General features: G+C 33.5%; 1 protein-coding gene across 1 annotated transcript in view; it reads left to right on the top strand.

Annotated features, from left to right (window-relative positions):
* rpap1 (RNA polymerase II associated protein 1) overlaps positions 1-14,196 on the top strand; it is a 45,062-nt gene extending 30,866 nt beyond the window's left edge. Inside the window, exons 21-25 of the mRNA XM_003200358.6 lie at positions 1,277-1,419; positions 3,935-4,691; positions 9,675-9,851; positions 13,771-13,827; positions 13,954-14,196. Coding sequence (XP_003200406.3) covers positions 1,277-1,419; positions 3,935-4,691; positions 9,675-9,851; positions 13,771-13,827; positions 13,954-14,088 — 1,269 coding nt within the window. The 3' untranslated portion in view covers positions 14,089-14,196. The remainder of the gene's footprint in view (positions 1-1,276; positions 1,420-3,934; positions 4,692-9,674; positions 9,852-13,770; positions 13,828-13,953) is intronic.
* The last annotated feature ends 1,578 nt before the right edge of the window (positions 14,197-15,774 follow it).

The raw sequence follows: 15,774 nt of genomic DNA, 5'->3' as shown, positions 1-15,774 counted from the left end.
GCTGAAGTATTTCAGTTAGACAGATAATGTTATGTTTCAAATGTATTTTAGTCACGCTGATGTAGAGTTTTTGTTTTACTAGTAGGGTTATATGCACAGATGTGTTGTTCAGCCACTGAAACCTTCAGGCCAAAGATTTATGTGACTATTTTCAGTTTCATAAGGGACCTTTTACAGCATCGATAATGTAGATTTTTATTTAGTTTAATAACAAAATATAAGTAAACAGTGCTATTCCACCTAGCCTGCTTTACTGAGCTGAAGTTGGTGTAATATTGACATCACATTGGTTCATGTTTAAACATTGACAACCTGTGTTGCGCTCTCTGTATTGTTTGCCATGCTATTTTGAATATTCACTCTGAAATAGCATGTAAGTATGGCTTAGTAATAAATGTAATTCCTGCACGCCGCTGGCCAACCACTAAGCATACAGTAGCCGCTTTAGGACAAAGCTTGTGAGAGAGTGAGACCAGGGATCCTTGCATACATGAAATATTGCACATTATGACAAGTTTAGTTTGTACACAAGTGAAAACGTGCTAGATATAATACAGTTTTTTGTTGGGAATTGTTGTATTAGAAAGTTCTATAAAGTTTTCCAACTGGCGAATGACATGATCTAGTAGATTGTCTACTGTCATCTTTAATGTGCGCGTTCGTGATTTCAGGAGGTGTGGCTTTGGATGGCAAGGGAGGGACTGTGTTTTAAAGATGTTATGCTAACCGGTTAGCATTTTGGCAGATAACCTACTGCACCTTTAAGTATTTTAATATCAATGTTTTTGCTCTAATTTGACTGACAACATTAACTAATGGAACTTTAGCTGAGTGTTACCAAAGAAGAGTGTGAAAGTCACCATTTTATACCTGGAAAGAAATACAATTAAACAGGACACATTCGAGTGTACTATGAAACATTTTTTCACTGAATTACACTGTTATTTTTGAGCATGAAAACCCCTTTTCATCTTTGATCCATGCATGTATAGTGTAATTAAATGGGATAAAAATATATTAATAATATTATTATTATTATTATTATTATTATTATTATACTTTGGGTTCAGGACCTTTTTTATCGTAAGATCTTACATGTGCATTCCTTAAAGATTAGCATTCAAAAACAGCAACTGTTAGGATTGGTTTGCAACACTATTGAATGTAAATAAAAAGCTTTAAATGTGCTGATTTTATTTGAAAATCAGTTGATTATTTGTTTAAAAAGATTTGATGCATTGAACTAATTTTTAGACTGTGACCTAATTCTGTTTAGGTTCCAGTTGACCCAGAAGTGGCCAAACATGCCTCTCTGTTCCACCAAGTGTCTCTGGCTCTGCTGTCATGGCTGCTGCCTGGCTCTGAACACCTGGCTCATGAACTCATGTCTATCATGACCTTTAGCCACAGCCTCCTCCCGTAAGTTTCCCTCTATGCCTTTATGTTGTGTCTTTTATGTTACTTTAGCTTAAAATTATCAGGTTTTTAACTTTAATTTTTAAGTTATACAAATTTTTATCTTGATGTTTTTAGTCAGATAAGTTGAAATGACATGTAATGTTAGTTTGTTTTGTAGTCTACAGAACAAGCAATCGTTATACAATGACTTGCCTAAATACCCTAACTTGCCTAGTTAACCTAATTAACCTAGTTAAGCCTTTAAATGTCACTTTAAGCTGTATCAAAGTGTCTTGAAAATATCTAGTCATAATTATTTACTGTCATCATGGCAAAGATAAATTAAATCAGTTATTTTGAAATGAGTTATTAACTATTTTGATTAGAAATGTGTTAAAAAATTTCCAATAAACAGTAATTGGCGGAAAAATAAGCAAAGGCTCTAATAATTTAGGGGGGCTGATAATTCTGACCAACTTTTTTTTTTTTCCATTTTATTCCATTTTCATTTTATATAAACATTGACAATAGTAAAGATAAATTTGACTGAGAAATTTGTGAAGTTATTTGACTGATCTCAGATCATTTATGTTGCCTTGATGTAATATGTACCGTAAGCAAATATGTAATACATATATAATATACATATGTACCTTAAGCAAAGGACTGATGTTGGCTTAATTGCACTAAAGATAAAAGATAAAAGCTGAAATGCATTTCTAAAGTTCACACTGACTCCAGCCTCCAAACTGCACAGGACTTGACTGGGTATTCTGATTGTAAACTATGTTTGTTCAGATGTTCATTTCTATTCAGTTTCTAATTTTCTTGAACTTTTAAAGAGTTAAAGAGTTTTAAACTACACTATGATAACATGGATGTGAACTGTCACACTCTGCCATCTTAATTCCCTTTTTAGGGAAGTTGTAGTTTCACATCATACTCACAAGAGAGCAGCAAACTGCATGTTTCAGACAGAATGAAGAAGATATTTCTATAAACAGTTCACGGTTTTACTAGTTTTTTATTAGTTGTAATATTTTTCTTTTCTATTTGAAATATTACCAGTTTGTGTTATTTTGTATTTTGTTCTGCATTTTTTTAAAATAAAAGCTGTTATTTTGAACTTTTTATTTATCAAAGAATACTGATGGAGAAAAATGTTCATAACAAAATAAATAAAAATGTATCAATAACACGAACTGTTCCAAATTAGCATATTAGATTTTGATAGATTTTTAGATTTGATCATTTCTGAAAAACGCTTTGCCACATTGAAGACTAGTAGCTACTAAAAATTGTGTTTCCTTTACCTTTAAAGGAATAATTTGAAAATTGAAAACTGATTATTTAAATTGTAATAACTCTCAATATTGTTGATTTAAATGTATTTCTGATTAAATAAAAACAGTTTTGGTAAGCATAAAAGATTTTCCTATCTTAACCAATTACCAACTTTTTAACTCCAGTATTTTCATCAATAATTTTTAACATGTTACTCTAATATCAAAACGTCTTTATCTAAAGTTGCTGTTATATTTGTGGTGAGGAGATATTTTTAATGTTTAGATTTTTATTGAATCCATATATTCCAGATTTAAAATATTTGTGTCAAATGTCATATCCTATCCTAATAGCCTTACATCAGTGGAAAGTTATTTGTTCAGCTTTCTGACGATGTATAGAATTTTGAATTCTAATGAAGGATTTTGTGGTCCACAGTCAAAAATTAATCCTCAAATCTCTCAATTATCGTAAAATTGAACCACTCCCTCCACCCCATTGTTTTCATGCCTACTGTTATGGTTAAACTATTTTTTCAGCATTTCATCAACTTGAACCCACTTTAGTCAAATGCAGTCACCTGACACTATCTAAGCCAAACATGTTTGGATAATATTAAGAGCTTTGGTTTCAAAATGACCACTAAATGTTAAATAGTAGAAGACAGAAAAGCTAAATATAATATTTTTGTAAAACTACTATTGAGGACTTCACAGCCACACACAATCATTGAGTACTTCAGAGTTGTTTTCAAAGTGTGAGCTAAATTGTCCATTGTTGTTCTCAAAGTGGATATTAAAGTCGTGCAAAATTATCTTCAAGCTAAAACAAAATTAAAATTAAGTTAAATTAAGTTATATTATTAAGTTAAAAAAAATAAGGATGGGCAAAGATTAAAATAAAAGTTTGTTTTGACAGAATATATATGTGTGTATTATGTAAATGTATTATATATGTGAAATACACTCATACACAAAAACTAAAATATACAAAACAATTTTGTTACATAGATATATGCATGCATGTGTGTATTTATATATACTTAGTCAATATACACGGTACACACATATGCCAAAACCAAACTTTCATTTTAAATATAATTTTACATCATTATTAAATAAGCAGAACAGCCGCAAGTTATTTCATTCATTTGATGTCATGAATGAAAAGGAAGTCATGGCATGTAATATTTGGCTTGAAGTGGGAGCCTGTATGCTATAATACTGAAATAACTGTTTTCCCCCATTCTTAGAGAGGGTGCTTGTGGAGACCCAGAGGTGACATCACTGGCTGAGCTGCAGCTCCAGGACAGGACTTCACCTGCAGTCAGCGCCCTGCTGCGCGACGCTCTTCATCATTTGCCCTCCATCCGCGGTTGTTACCTGTCCCACCTGGCACACATGGAGCCCTCAGTCCACTCTTCCCGCGACCGGTATCTCGGCCAAACGCCATTTATCAAATCTCACCTCCTTCCTGAACTAACCGGGCCTTCGTTGCCTTCAGACTGGCCCTTCTTACCTCTCATCAGTCTTTATGAGAGATCAGGACTGTCTGTCGGACAGCAGGTTGAGTCTCTTCCGCTGGGGTCTGTCCAGTCTGCCACTCACTGCCTTCAATGGCTGCTGCTTCTGGAGAGCTGGAGAGAGCACACACTCGCTGCGGTGCCACCGGTGGCCAGGTTTGCGCGTCTCGCCTGTGTATTTTTGTGCTCCAGCGACCTCTTCTTGGAAAGGCCTGTGCAGGAGTTTACTTGGGCGCTGTTTCGCAGGCTGACGCAGCCAGCCCAACTTGAAGCACTGGATTTGGGCTCTCCTCCACCGGGATTGGCTTCCTTTCATGATCTGTACTCGGCTCTGTTGGCACAATATGAAGCGGTGTCTTTCGGTGACCCGCTGTTTGGCTGCTTCGTGCTTTTGCCTTTACAGCGGCGCTACAGTGTTACCATGAAGCTGGCCGTGTTTGGTGAACATGTGGGAATGCTGAGGTCGCTGGGAGTTTCTCTACAGCAGGTGAGACATTTTTAGTTGTTATTTGTGCACTGGTTAAAGGAAAGGTTCATACGGTCATGGAAAACCTGGGAAATTCATGGAATTTTGACATGGTATTTTTCAGGCCTTTTGGAAAAGTCATAAGCTGCCAGCGTCCCAAATGGCACACTATGCACTATGTACTTATGCACTTAAACACTCTACAGAAGTGTTTCTCAACTGGTAAATACACTTTTGGGTCACGGGAACATTTTCAGAGGGTCACGGAGTGTGTAGTTAAAAAAACCAACAAAAGTAAAAAAAAAATTAATTATTTAGCTTATATCAGACTTTTATTTTGAAATGTGCGCACGACAACCGTACCGTTTGACATGGAATTTAATTTAATTATAGCAACAAATATTTGAATCGCAAGTATACTTAAAGTATACATATATACTTAAATATATTGACGACAAAAAAGCTTAAAACCTCAGTGTGTCATATGTAGTGAGGTGCTCTTACAGGAGAGCATGAAACCTTCAAAATTAAAACGACATTTAGAAACCAAACATCCCAGTTCCAAGGCAAACAAACCTGTGGACTATTTTCAAAGACGACTCCAGTAGCTGAGGGCATCACAAAAGTGCCTAACATCTTCATGTTCAAAACAAGTACAGGCACTCAGTGCATCTTACTGTGCTCACCGTGTAGCAACAGCCAAGAAAGCCCACACAATAGCAGAAGAGCAAATAACTGGTGAATAATATAATATAATATAATATAATATAATATAATATAATATAATATAATATAATATAATATAATATAATATAATATAAGTTATGATTATTTTAATCATTTTACTTTAATTTGCTGGTTTGTTTTGTTCAACAGGATCAGTGTTAATGTTTCATTGACAGTTCAGTATAGTTAATGGTAACTGAACCTTTCCTTACCCTAACCTAAGTTTACAGTATTTGACGTTTTAACTTTGTAATATTTCTATAATTTAATACATTTTGTTAAATGACAGCAATAAAATATTGTTTATTTGTTAGTCTTGGTGATTTTCTAATAATTTATCTGTCACCACTTGTATATTAACAAATAAATACAAATGAATTATGATTCCTAAAATTATATTATAGTTTCCAAAAATTTGGGTTGCGGCTTGATGACCATGTAAAAATGTGGTTCCCATGACCAAACCAGTTGAGAACCACAGCTCTACTACATAGTATATGAATGTAGTGTGGTCTCAAATGGAACACTAATGGTTTTTTACTAAGTGAAAATACAAGCTGTTTCCCTGGTGATGTTTGTCGGTTGCCAAATTAGCTAAATTAATGACCAAACTAATAAATAATACCTGCTATGAGTATGACCGCATTCACCACTGGGAGGCACTATAATCACTCTCATTTTAGAATTTTGCTTTTGCAATCCAAAAAAAAGTAATCCAACATGAGCAGCCAAAAGTTCAGTCCCTTTCGCTACGTAAGCAAAGCTGTGGTCGTTAAGTGTGCTTATTATTTTTTGAGTTTTCAGTGTGAACGCACTACTTACACTATTTATTTACACTACAAAATGTCCTAGAATAGTGCATAAATATGCACTTGGGACGCAGCTAGGGAAATTAGTACAAATATCTGTATCTTCACTTCTTTTTTGTCCTAAGCAAAAAACCCAAAAACATGCTCTCACATTATTAGTGCTGTGTTAGCATGAATCAGAGATGCCCAAACTAGGGCCCCCGGAACAAAGTTGGCCCATATTAACCTTACACTTGGTCCGCCATCCGCTGTGAGAAGGGAGAATGATGGGGATGTTTCGAGAATTCAAATTTAATTTAACTGATTGTTTGTTTGTTTGTTTTATTGTTAAAAGCTAAAATTAAATGTTTCAATGAAATGGTATAAATTAAATCAGATTTAGCTTAATCATACATACTGTCACCCGAAAATCAAGGCAGATTCTGCTTGACTAGTGTATTTAGCATTGAACTCCAAATATCTGTATATTTGAATATAGGTTAGTTGTCTTGACTCTTCTGTCCTTGGCCAAAAATATTCTCTCACATTATTAGTGCTGTGTAAGCATTATCTAAATCAGAGATGCCCAAACTAGGGCCCGTGCGCCAAAGCTGGCCCATGGTAATCTTTGATTTGGTCCGGCATCCCATCTGAGAAGGGAGAATGAGGGGGATGCTTTTCAAGATTGTCAATTCGAATTTAATGTAACCCTTTGTTTGTTTGTCTTATTGTATTACCTAAGCTAACTGAAATGAAATGGTGTAAATGTAATGGTGTAAGTTATATCAGATTTTGTTTAATCATACATACTGTCACCAGACTTTAATGAATAAATTAAGGCAAAGGCAAATTCTGCTTGACTAGTGTATTCGACATTGACTTCCACTGTGTTATAAATGTGATTTGTTTGTTTTTATTGCAATAAGTTGTCATTTAAAATTTTATTCCATTAGTTAATATGATTTAAATTAATGCTTTCTTTTCATTTTGATATATTGGGAAATCACCCATTGCAGCCTTAATGTAATAAATATAAAAAAAGTTATAGATTGGTATATTTACCTTCGGCCCACAGCTCTCGATGATATTTGGTTTTTGGCCCTTTATACGAAACAGTTTGGGCACCCCTGATCTAAATGAATTTTACATGGATATAAAAATACATTTAATGTTTTATGATATGCTTTAATAAATTTGAATGAGCATTTTTTCTTTTTATTAGCCCCAGACTGAATCTGTGGACATTTTTTGGCTATTTCTGCACGGAATTTTGTAAAACATCTGCAGATTTATGTGGAATGATTTTCAGGTTGTATCGTAACTAAAAATGAAATATATTAAATAAAAAAAAATATATATATATATTTTATTTTATTTTATTATAATTTTTTTTTATTTAATGTTTACAATGCAAATTCAGTTAGATCCACGTATTTGGTAAACTAAGCAAGTCTCACATATAATAAATCTACTAAAAGACATAAAATATTACTTTACAAAGTGTATTGTAAATAATTCATATGAACATTTTCATATTAGACAATAATATTGCTGAAAATCATTAAAACTGAATAAATATAAATTTACACACATTTACTTAAGTAAATGAATAGACTCAGGGATGGGCTAAAAATTTCTGCGCGCACAGATTCCGTGTGAGCCTACTTATTATATGCCTTGTATATGTAGACATTACATGAAACATTAGATCATGAAAGTCCTGGAAAAGTCCTGCAATTTTGGCTGTAAAATGTATATGAACCCTATGAAGGGCTTGATTTATGTGGAGTGAAATTGAAGAATGAACTGGTGTGGCATCATTTCAAGCAATGTCAGGCCAAAATGCTTTTAGTTTGAAGTTTGTTTCAGGAGTTCAAAACTGCTCGCCAAAGACCACGGTAAATGTTCTTGTACAAACTTTTTCCATGTTAGAAAATGATTGTTGTGTCAGTCAAGTTTAGCCCCCTGCCTCTGAAACTTTCTATCCATCACTATACTATTTTATATACAGGTATATATATATAAAAATAGTATATGTATATTAGGTTAGATTACATTAGATTCAACTTTGTTGTCATTACACATGCACAAGAAGAAGAAAAACAATGGGTAATATATTTACAGGTAGATGTACTATGAACATTATATACAGGTTGTATTCATAGATTGTAGCTATGAACAGAGATTAACAATAGGTGAATATATGTACAGGTTGCTATTTATAATGGATATACAATGGATTACTAGTCAGTGCTGAAGCAAAATCTGGAGCAAATCTAACAAAACAACTTGTGAAAATGGTCCAAACAAATATGTTCTGGAAAAATCATGAGAAACAAATAATATATAAAAAAATTAGTTGAAATTTTGTAGTCTGTATTTTTTTTTTTTTTGCGTAAATTTGAATTTATCTTTCTATTTTTTTTTGTTTGATGACTAAAATATAATTTTAATAAATACATCTGTTTAATACATCTGCTTTGATCAAATACACCAAAATATATGACTTAAATAATAAATAAAATGTATAATAAACTACTACTGGTAATAAACTACACTTAATTAGATATATATAGTTGAGGTCAGAATAATTAGCCTCCCAGAATTGTTAGCCCCCTTTACCCCCCCCCCCCCCCCAATTCTGTTAAACTGAGCGAAGATTTTTTTCAACACATTTCTAAACAAAATAGTTTTAATAACCTATTTCTAATAACCGATTTATTTGGTTTTTGCCATGATGACAGTAAATAATATTTTACCAGACATTTATCCACACACTTTTATACAGCTTAAAGTGACATTGAAAGACTTAACTAGGTTCATTAGGTTAACTAGGCAGGTTAGGGTAATTAGGAAAGTTATTGTATAATCATGTTTTTTTCTGTAGACTATCAAAAAGAAATATAGCTTAAAGGAGCTGGTAATTTTGACCGTACAATGGTTTTTAAAAAATTAAAAACTGCTTTTATTCTAGCCGAAATAAAACAAATAAGAATTTCTCTAGAAGAAAAAATGCTATCAGACATACTGTAAAAATGTCCTTGCTCTTTTAAACATAATTTGGGAAATGTTTAAAAGAGGGAAAAAAAATTCAAAGGGGGGCTAATAATTCTGACTTTAACTGTATATTTATTCTTATTCAATATAGTTTCAAACTACTAAAATGGCAAAAAAAATAAAATAAATGTTTCAAAAGTTAAATAGAGCAGAGATCAATGTCCCATAATGCAAAAATCTCAAGTAAATTGATGGAAAAAAAAATTGTTTATCACAAAATACACAACCTGCTAATTAATGGATATTTTCACAAAGCACTTTGTAGTTAAACTATTTAGTAGTTAAATTTACAGTTACACAAAATGTATGCTATAAAGTCAATTCCTTTTTGCCTACTCTAAAATGTCCAGTATTGAGTCCTCTAACACACAACAATGGACATCCTGATTTCATCCCGTCTCCACCTAAAATGTGATTTATTTGTCCTTTACAGCTGCCTATTCCACTGGAGAAGTTCACGTCCCCCATGGAGGACTCTTTGCCCCTGCTGCGCTTGTATTTTCGAGCTCTAGTAACAGGAGCTTTGAAGAGAAACTGGTGTCCTGTGCTTTATGTGGTGGCTGTTGCTCACCTCAATGCTTTCATCTTCTCTCAGGACGCAGTGACCGAGGTAAACTTCCAGTACAGCAAGACCACATTTATTGCTCCATGTTTTTTTTATTTACTATTGTAGTATTTATTAATTTTAGTTTTAGAATTCTTTTTTATTTTTTTTTCCTTATTTTTTGTCAAGTATATTTGTTTTTAGCTATAGTTTTAATTGTGTTTGATACAACATGAGGGTGAGGAAAATTAGAAATATAATTTCTGGGTGACCTGCCTTGTAAAACAGATATTTTAATAGCTTGTACTGATTTTTACTATAGGAAGAGTAGTGTTAGAGTATAGAGTTTATGAATTGCTTCATCTATTACTTTTGTATAAAATGTAATTAATTGTATATACACTCAAAAATTTATTTTCTATCAAATTATATATATATATATATATATATATATATATATATATATATATATATATATATATATATATATATTATTATATATATATTATATATATATATATATATATAATAATAATTAGCTTGTTCAGGTGTGTTTGATTGGGGTTGGAGCTAAAATCTGCAAGACACTGGACCTCTTGGAACAAGTTTGGTAATCCCTGCAGTAGAGCAAAGATACAAATAAAATTAACAGTGCTTTATTGTTGTTTGGGAGTCTAGCAGTATTAAGGTGCAGAGACTGAATAATCAAATGAAAACAACACTTTGTAGTCTTAATTGTGTATAAATACAATTAATCGTTCTTAAAGCTACAAACATTATTGCTTGTGTCTGAATGCTCTAAATTGGCTTGAAATGCTCTCACAGTTACTGGCCCAAAACATGAAAATGATAAACTTTTATGGTTAAAAAAAGAAGGATCTTGTGCTTGATAAAATTGGCATTTACATGCTTTGAGCACTTTTTTCCACTTTGTACAATTGAAATAAGATAAGGCCGATGGTATCTAGGCAAGTAATTCTTTTTTGAGTTATACTATAAATAATATACTGTAAATTAATTTCAACATTCTTTGCCATCTGATGAATTATATAAACTTTACAATTACTCCACTAATAACATGTTTTTTAACTGTGGCTCATGGTCAAATATATTCCAGACTTGACATTGCAGTTCCTGTGATGTGACTGTGGCAGATCCACACATTGAGATTTTGATGCCGAAATGATATACAATAAAAAGTATGGAATCACCACTCTTGAAAGATGTTCATTCAAATGTTTAATTGTGTAAAAAAATGCAAGCCACAAAACTATTTTCATTAAACAATCATGCCTTGTGGCTGTATGAAACACTTAAAAAACATAAAAGAAAGAACACTGTAGTCAATGACAACTGTTTTTACAGATCAAACATAATAAATAAATATGGAATCACACAAATCTGAGGAAAATGAAGTGGAATCACCATGTACTTTATAGTTAAAAAAACAACTGTATCTGATTACAACTGCTAATTAGTTAGTTAAAAAGAGTGATTACACACCTTAGTGGAGTGTTAAACCAAGTTGATTGATAACTCAAGGCTCCAACACGAGAGATGTCAGTTAAAACAAAGGATTATCAAACTTCTCAAAGAAGGTAAATCTTCACGAAATGGGGCAAAAGTTGTTGGTTGTTCCCAGTCAGCTATGTCTAAAATCTGGACCAAGTACAAATCAAATGGGAAGATTGTAGAAGTGAAGCTTTCTGGTAGACTAAGGAAGACGTCAAATGCCTTTAAAACCGAAACTGCACAACAAAGCAAATGAGGAACAAATGGGCAGAAAGTGCAGTCAATGTCTGTGACCGGACTGTAAGAAATCACCTGGGATTTGCGTACAGTAAAGCCAAACGAAAACCATCATTAACATCTAAACAAAAAGAACAAGGTTTCAGCGAGCTAAAGAAAGACAATCTTGGGCTGTGGATGACTGGATATGAGTGATATTCAGTGATAAATCGCTACATTGGGCAGGGTGAGGATTCTGGAACTTTTGTTTGGTGCCGTTCCAATGAAATTTATGAAGACAACTGCCTAAAGAAAACAAGCAAATTTCCCCAATCCTTATTGATATGGGGTTGTATGTCAGGTAGAGGTATGGGAGAAAATGACAGCCATGACATCCTTTATAAATGCACAAGTTTAAATTGAGATTTTGGACATTTTTCTTTTGTGATCAGTTGAAAGGATGTTTGGTGATGATGACAAAGTTTTTCAAGATGATAATGCATCGTGCCATAGGGCAAAATCTGTAAAAACTTTCCTGCAGGAAGAACATAAGGTTGAAGTCAGAATTATCATCCCCCCTTTGAATTTTTTTTCTTTTTTTAAATATTTCCCAAATGATGTTCAACAGATCGAGGACATTTTCACAGTATGTCTAATAATGTTTTTTCTTCTGGTAAAATTCTTATTTGTTTTATTTTGGGTAGAATAAAAGCAGTTTTAAATTTTTTAAACAACGTTTTAAGGTCAAAATAATCAGCCCCTTTAAGCTATTTTTTGGATAGTCTACAGAACAAACCATCATTATACAATAACTTTCTTAATTACCCTAACCTGCTTAGTTCACCTAATAACCTAGTTAAGCTTTTAAACTTTAAAACTTTTGCCACTTTAAGCTGTATTGAAGTGTCTTGAAAAATATCTAGTCAAATATTACTTACAGCCATCATGGCAAAGATAAAATAAATCAGTTATTAGACATGAGTTATTAAAACTATTAGGTTTTGAAACGTGTTAAAAAAATCTCTCCATTAAACAGAAATTGGGGAAGAAAAAAAAACAGGGGGGCTAATAATTCTGACTTTCCCTGCAAATTGTAAAGACCTCAATACAATAAAAAAAACTGGTGGAAAAGTAGAGAAACTGGTCCACAACAAGGCTGCAACCAGCAAAGCTAATCTGGCAACTGCAGTAAGACAAAGTTGGAGACAGATTGATGAAGAATACTGTTTGTCAATAGTTAAACCCATACTTCAGAAAATTCAAGCTGTTATAAAAGCCAGAGGTGGTGCAACAAAGCACTAGTGGTGTTTTTATTTGTTGTTTTTATTTTGATATTATGTGATTCCATTTTTTTTCCCCTCTGTTTGATCTGTAAAACCAGTTGTAATTGACTACAGTGTTCTTTCTTTTATTTTATGTAAGTGTTTCATACAGCCAGAAGGTTGGTTGTTTAATGGAAATAGTTTTGTGGCTTGTATGTGCTTGTTTTTTTCTACACAATTAAACATTTGAATGAACATCTTCAACAAGAGGGGGGATTCCATATTTATTGCCAGGGGTTGTATTGTGCAGTTCTAATGTATATAAAGTTGTTATATTTATATCATTATATTATACATTTATATTTATTTCACTTATTAAAAGCAACATTTCTAACTCCCACTTAATTTACCCCTCGATTCTATTGTTAATGTTTTTATAATAGTAATTACAATAAGACTTTATCAAGAACATTACACAGTAAAAACAAAAAGCATGAAATGATTTAATGATGAGCAACAGGACATTAGATAAAACCTTAAATGGATCATTTACCCCAAAATAATCTGATTCACCTTCATATTATAACAAATCCTTATAACTTACATGGAGCACAAAGGAAGACCGCTTTTTGTCTGTACAATGAATGGAGACCAAGCTCCAAAAATAAATACGTTGTCATTTGAGTCAATTGAATGCGACAGAGCAAATACACTTCATGCAAATGCACAGCGACAGCCAATAAAAAAGCAGACAAATGTAATTAGCCCCTGATACAGTACACAATACTAGTCTAGGTGAATTCTGATGTTTTGTTTTCTTTCCGCACCAAAAACTGTTATTCATACATGCAAGCGCTTTGTCACAAAATCCCAGACTGAGTGGTTGGTTTTGAAATATGTCAGAGGAGTGAAGCTAGGGTGATGAATGGCCTTTCTTAGTTGTCTTGTTTTGTAATTTCGCTGTGAGTTATGACTGTCTTGACTTACACATCTAGGAGGTGGATTTGGCACGTCGGAACTTGCTACAAAAGACCTTCTACCTGACAGATGAGGTACCGAAAGACACCCCAGCATTTCCAGAATCTGATTTTATCTCTGCTATATATCTCTCTTGGATGTTCTCACCTTTTCTGGTGCTGTGTGTCTTTCATTGACACGTTGTCTGTTTGTTTCTCCAGGTGTTGAAGAACCACCTGCTCCTTTTCCGGCTGCCCCAGCAGAATTCAGAGCTGGGCTTTAGCACTTATGAACAGCTGCCTTCTATTCGGGCCCACAGGTTGGACAGCATTGTGGGAACTGGTGGAGAAAGGTGATTAAAAAAAAAAAAACTGTTTTTTTTAGGTGATTCGTAAACTAGTCAAAAATGTTTTTGGCCTATTAGAGTAACTGTAGACTTTAAAATAAAACAAGTTTTTCCTTAATATGGTGTGGTTACTGGTGTCTGTTTCCTCTTTGACTTTGAGCCAATATTAATGTGTGTTTGAGAGTTGTCTAAAGTGGCATCTCCTCCACTGTTCTGAAGTGAGATTTATAGCTCTATCCGGATGGTAGATTTTTGACTTGAGGGTGTAAGATGATTCTACAATTTACTGGGGTTAGGTAGTAATTTTTTTTGTTGCTCAGATATCTGAAATGTCAGGGTGTTTTCCTCCTCGTACAAAAATAATTCCAAAAATGAAGCTGTTTTTGGACAAACACCAAGGGTGCGCGGTAATTTAAATCCCATGTTTAAAAGCAGGAATCAGTCCAAAAGTCATTTTGGAAATCGTTTTTGACCACTGCTAAGTGCTCCACGGTTGCTTTTTTCGCTAATGTGCTTTAATGATATAAAGGAAGCTTTTATCAGAGAAATGTTTGAAATAATTTACATTAATAACTGCGGCCTCTCAGCCACCGCTGATGGAAGATCTTAATGATACAATGATTGAACCAAAGTGGTGTTTTATGATCATATGGTCGCCATATGACTGACAACAACAAATAAATAAAATAAATCCTGATATTGTGGAATGCCAGAACTCACTCATCCTCTATGAATTGCATGCATTCTTATTCCATTGGATTTTATCACTGCCATCCAAATTGTGCTTATGACCACAGCTCATTTATGAAAAAAATTTTATTTATGCTTTAATTAATTAATTTTATTTATTATTTATGCTTAGGAAAAATGCAAATTCCTAAGCATAAATATTAACTTGAGCTTCAGTAATTGTCTTGACGGTTGTGGGGACGCACAAAGAAGCTTTTTAAACGTTGTTTATATAGTTTTTCATGCGGAGATGAGTCAGAAAGGCAAGCCTCCAACATCCACACTGCAGCTCTGCCCAGGACTTTTGGCCAGAGGGGAACTGGTCGCACCCAGCTGAGCCTGCTTTCTCCCAAGGTTTGTTATTCACTGTTGTCAATTGGTGGAGTTTTGGCTTCTTGCCACCATCACCTCTGGCGTAGCTGGTTTGGTCTGGCGGAGTAGATCTGACTTCAGCAGTGTCATTTGTATTATACGGATTTGAACTAAACTTCAATACTGTCATTTATAGCAGTGTTTCTAAACCACATTCCTGGAGGACCACCAGCTCAGCACATTTTCATGTCTCCTTAACTGAACAAGCCTGATTCAGATCATCAGCTCACTAGCAGAGACCGAAAGGCCTGTAATGAGTGTAAAAGACAAAGGAGATGTCCAAAACATGCAGTGTTAGGGGTTCTCAGTGGTGGAAAGAGTACTGAAAAATTATACATGATAAAAGTTTTATTACTTGCTTAAAAATGTAGTTAGAGTAAAAGTATCTGTTGAAAATATTACTCTTAAGTATGAGTAAAAAGTAGCCCTTTCAAAAGTACTTAAAATAGTGAGTCGAGAGTATCACTCTGTAAAAAGCTGATGCATTTACATGGAATTTATGGATGTGTGTGTAAACATAACATTCTGTAGTGCATTTAGTTATTGCCCAACAGACACACAATGACATAAGACGTTAATATTAGGTTAGATTTAG

The sequence above is a fragment of the Danio rerio genome, chromosome 17 (genome assembly GCF_049306965.1).
Source record: "Danio rerio strain Tuebingen ecotype United States chromosome 17, GRCz12tu, whole genome shotgun sequence".
Taxonomy (NCBI): domain Eukaryota; kingdom Metazoa; phylum Chordata; class Actinopteri; order Cypriniformes; family Danionidae; genus Danio; species Danio rerio.
The sequence above is the reverse complement of the archived record's forward strand: the minus strand, read 5'-3'. Positions and strand labels throughout refer to the sequence as shown.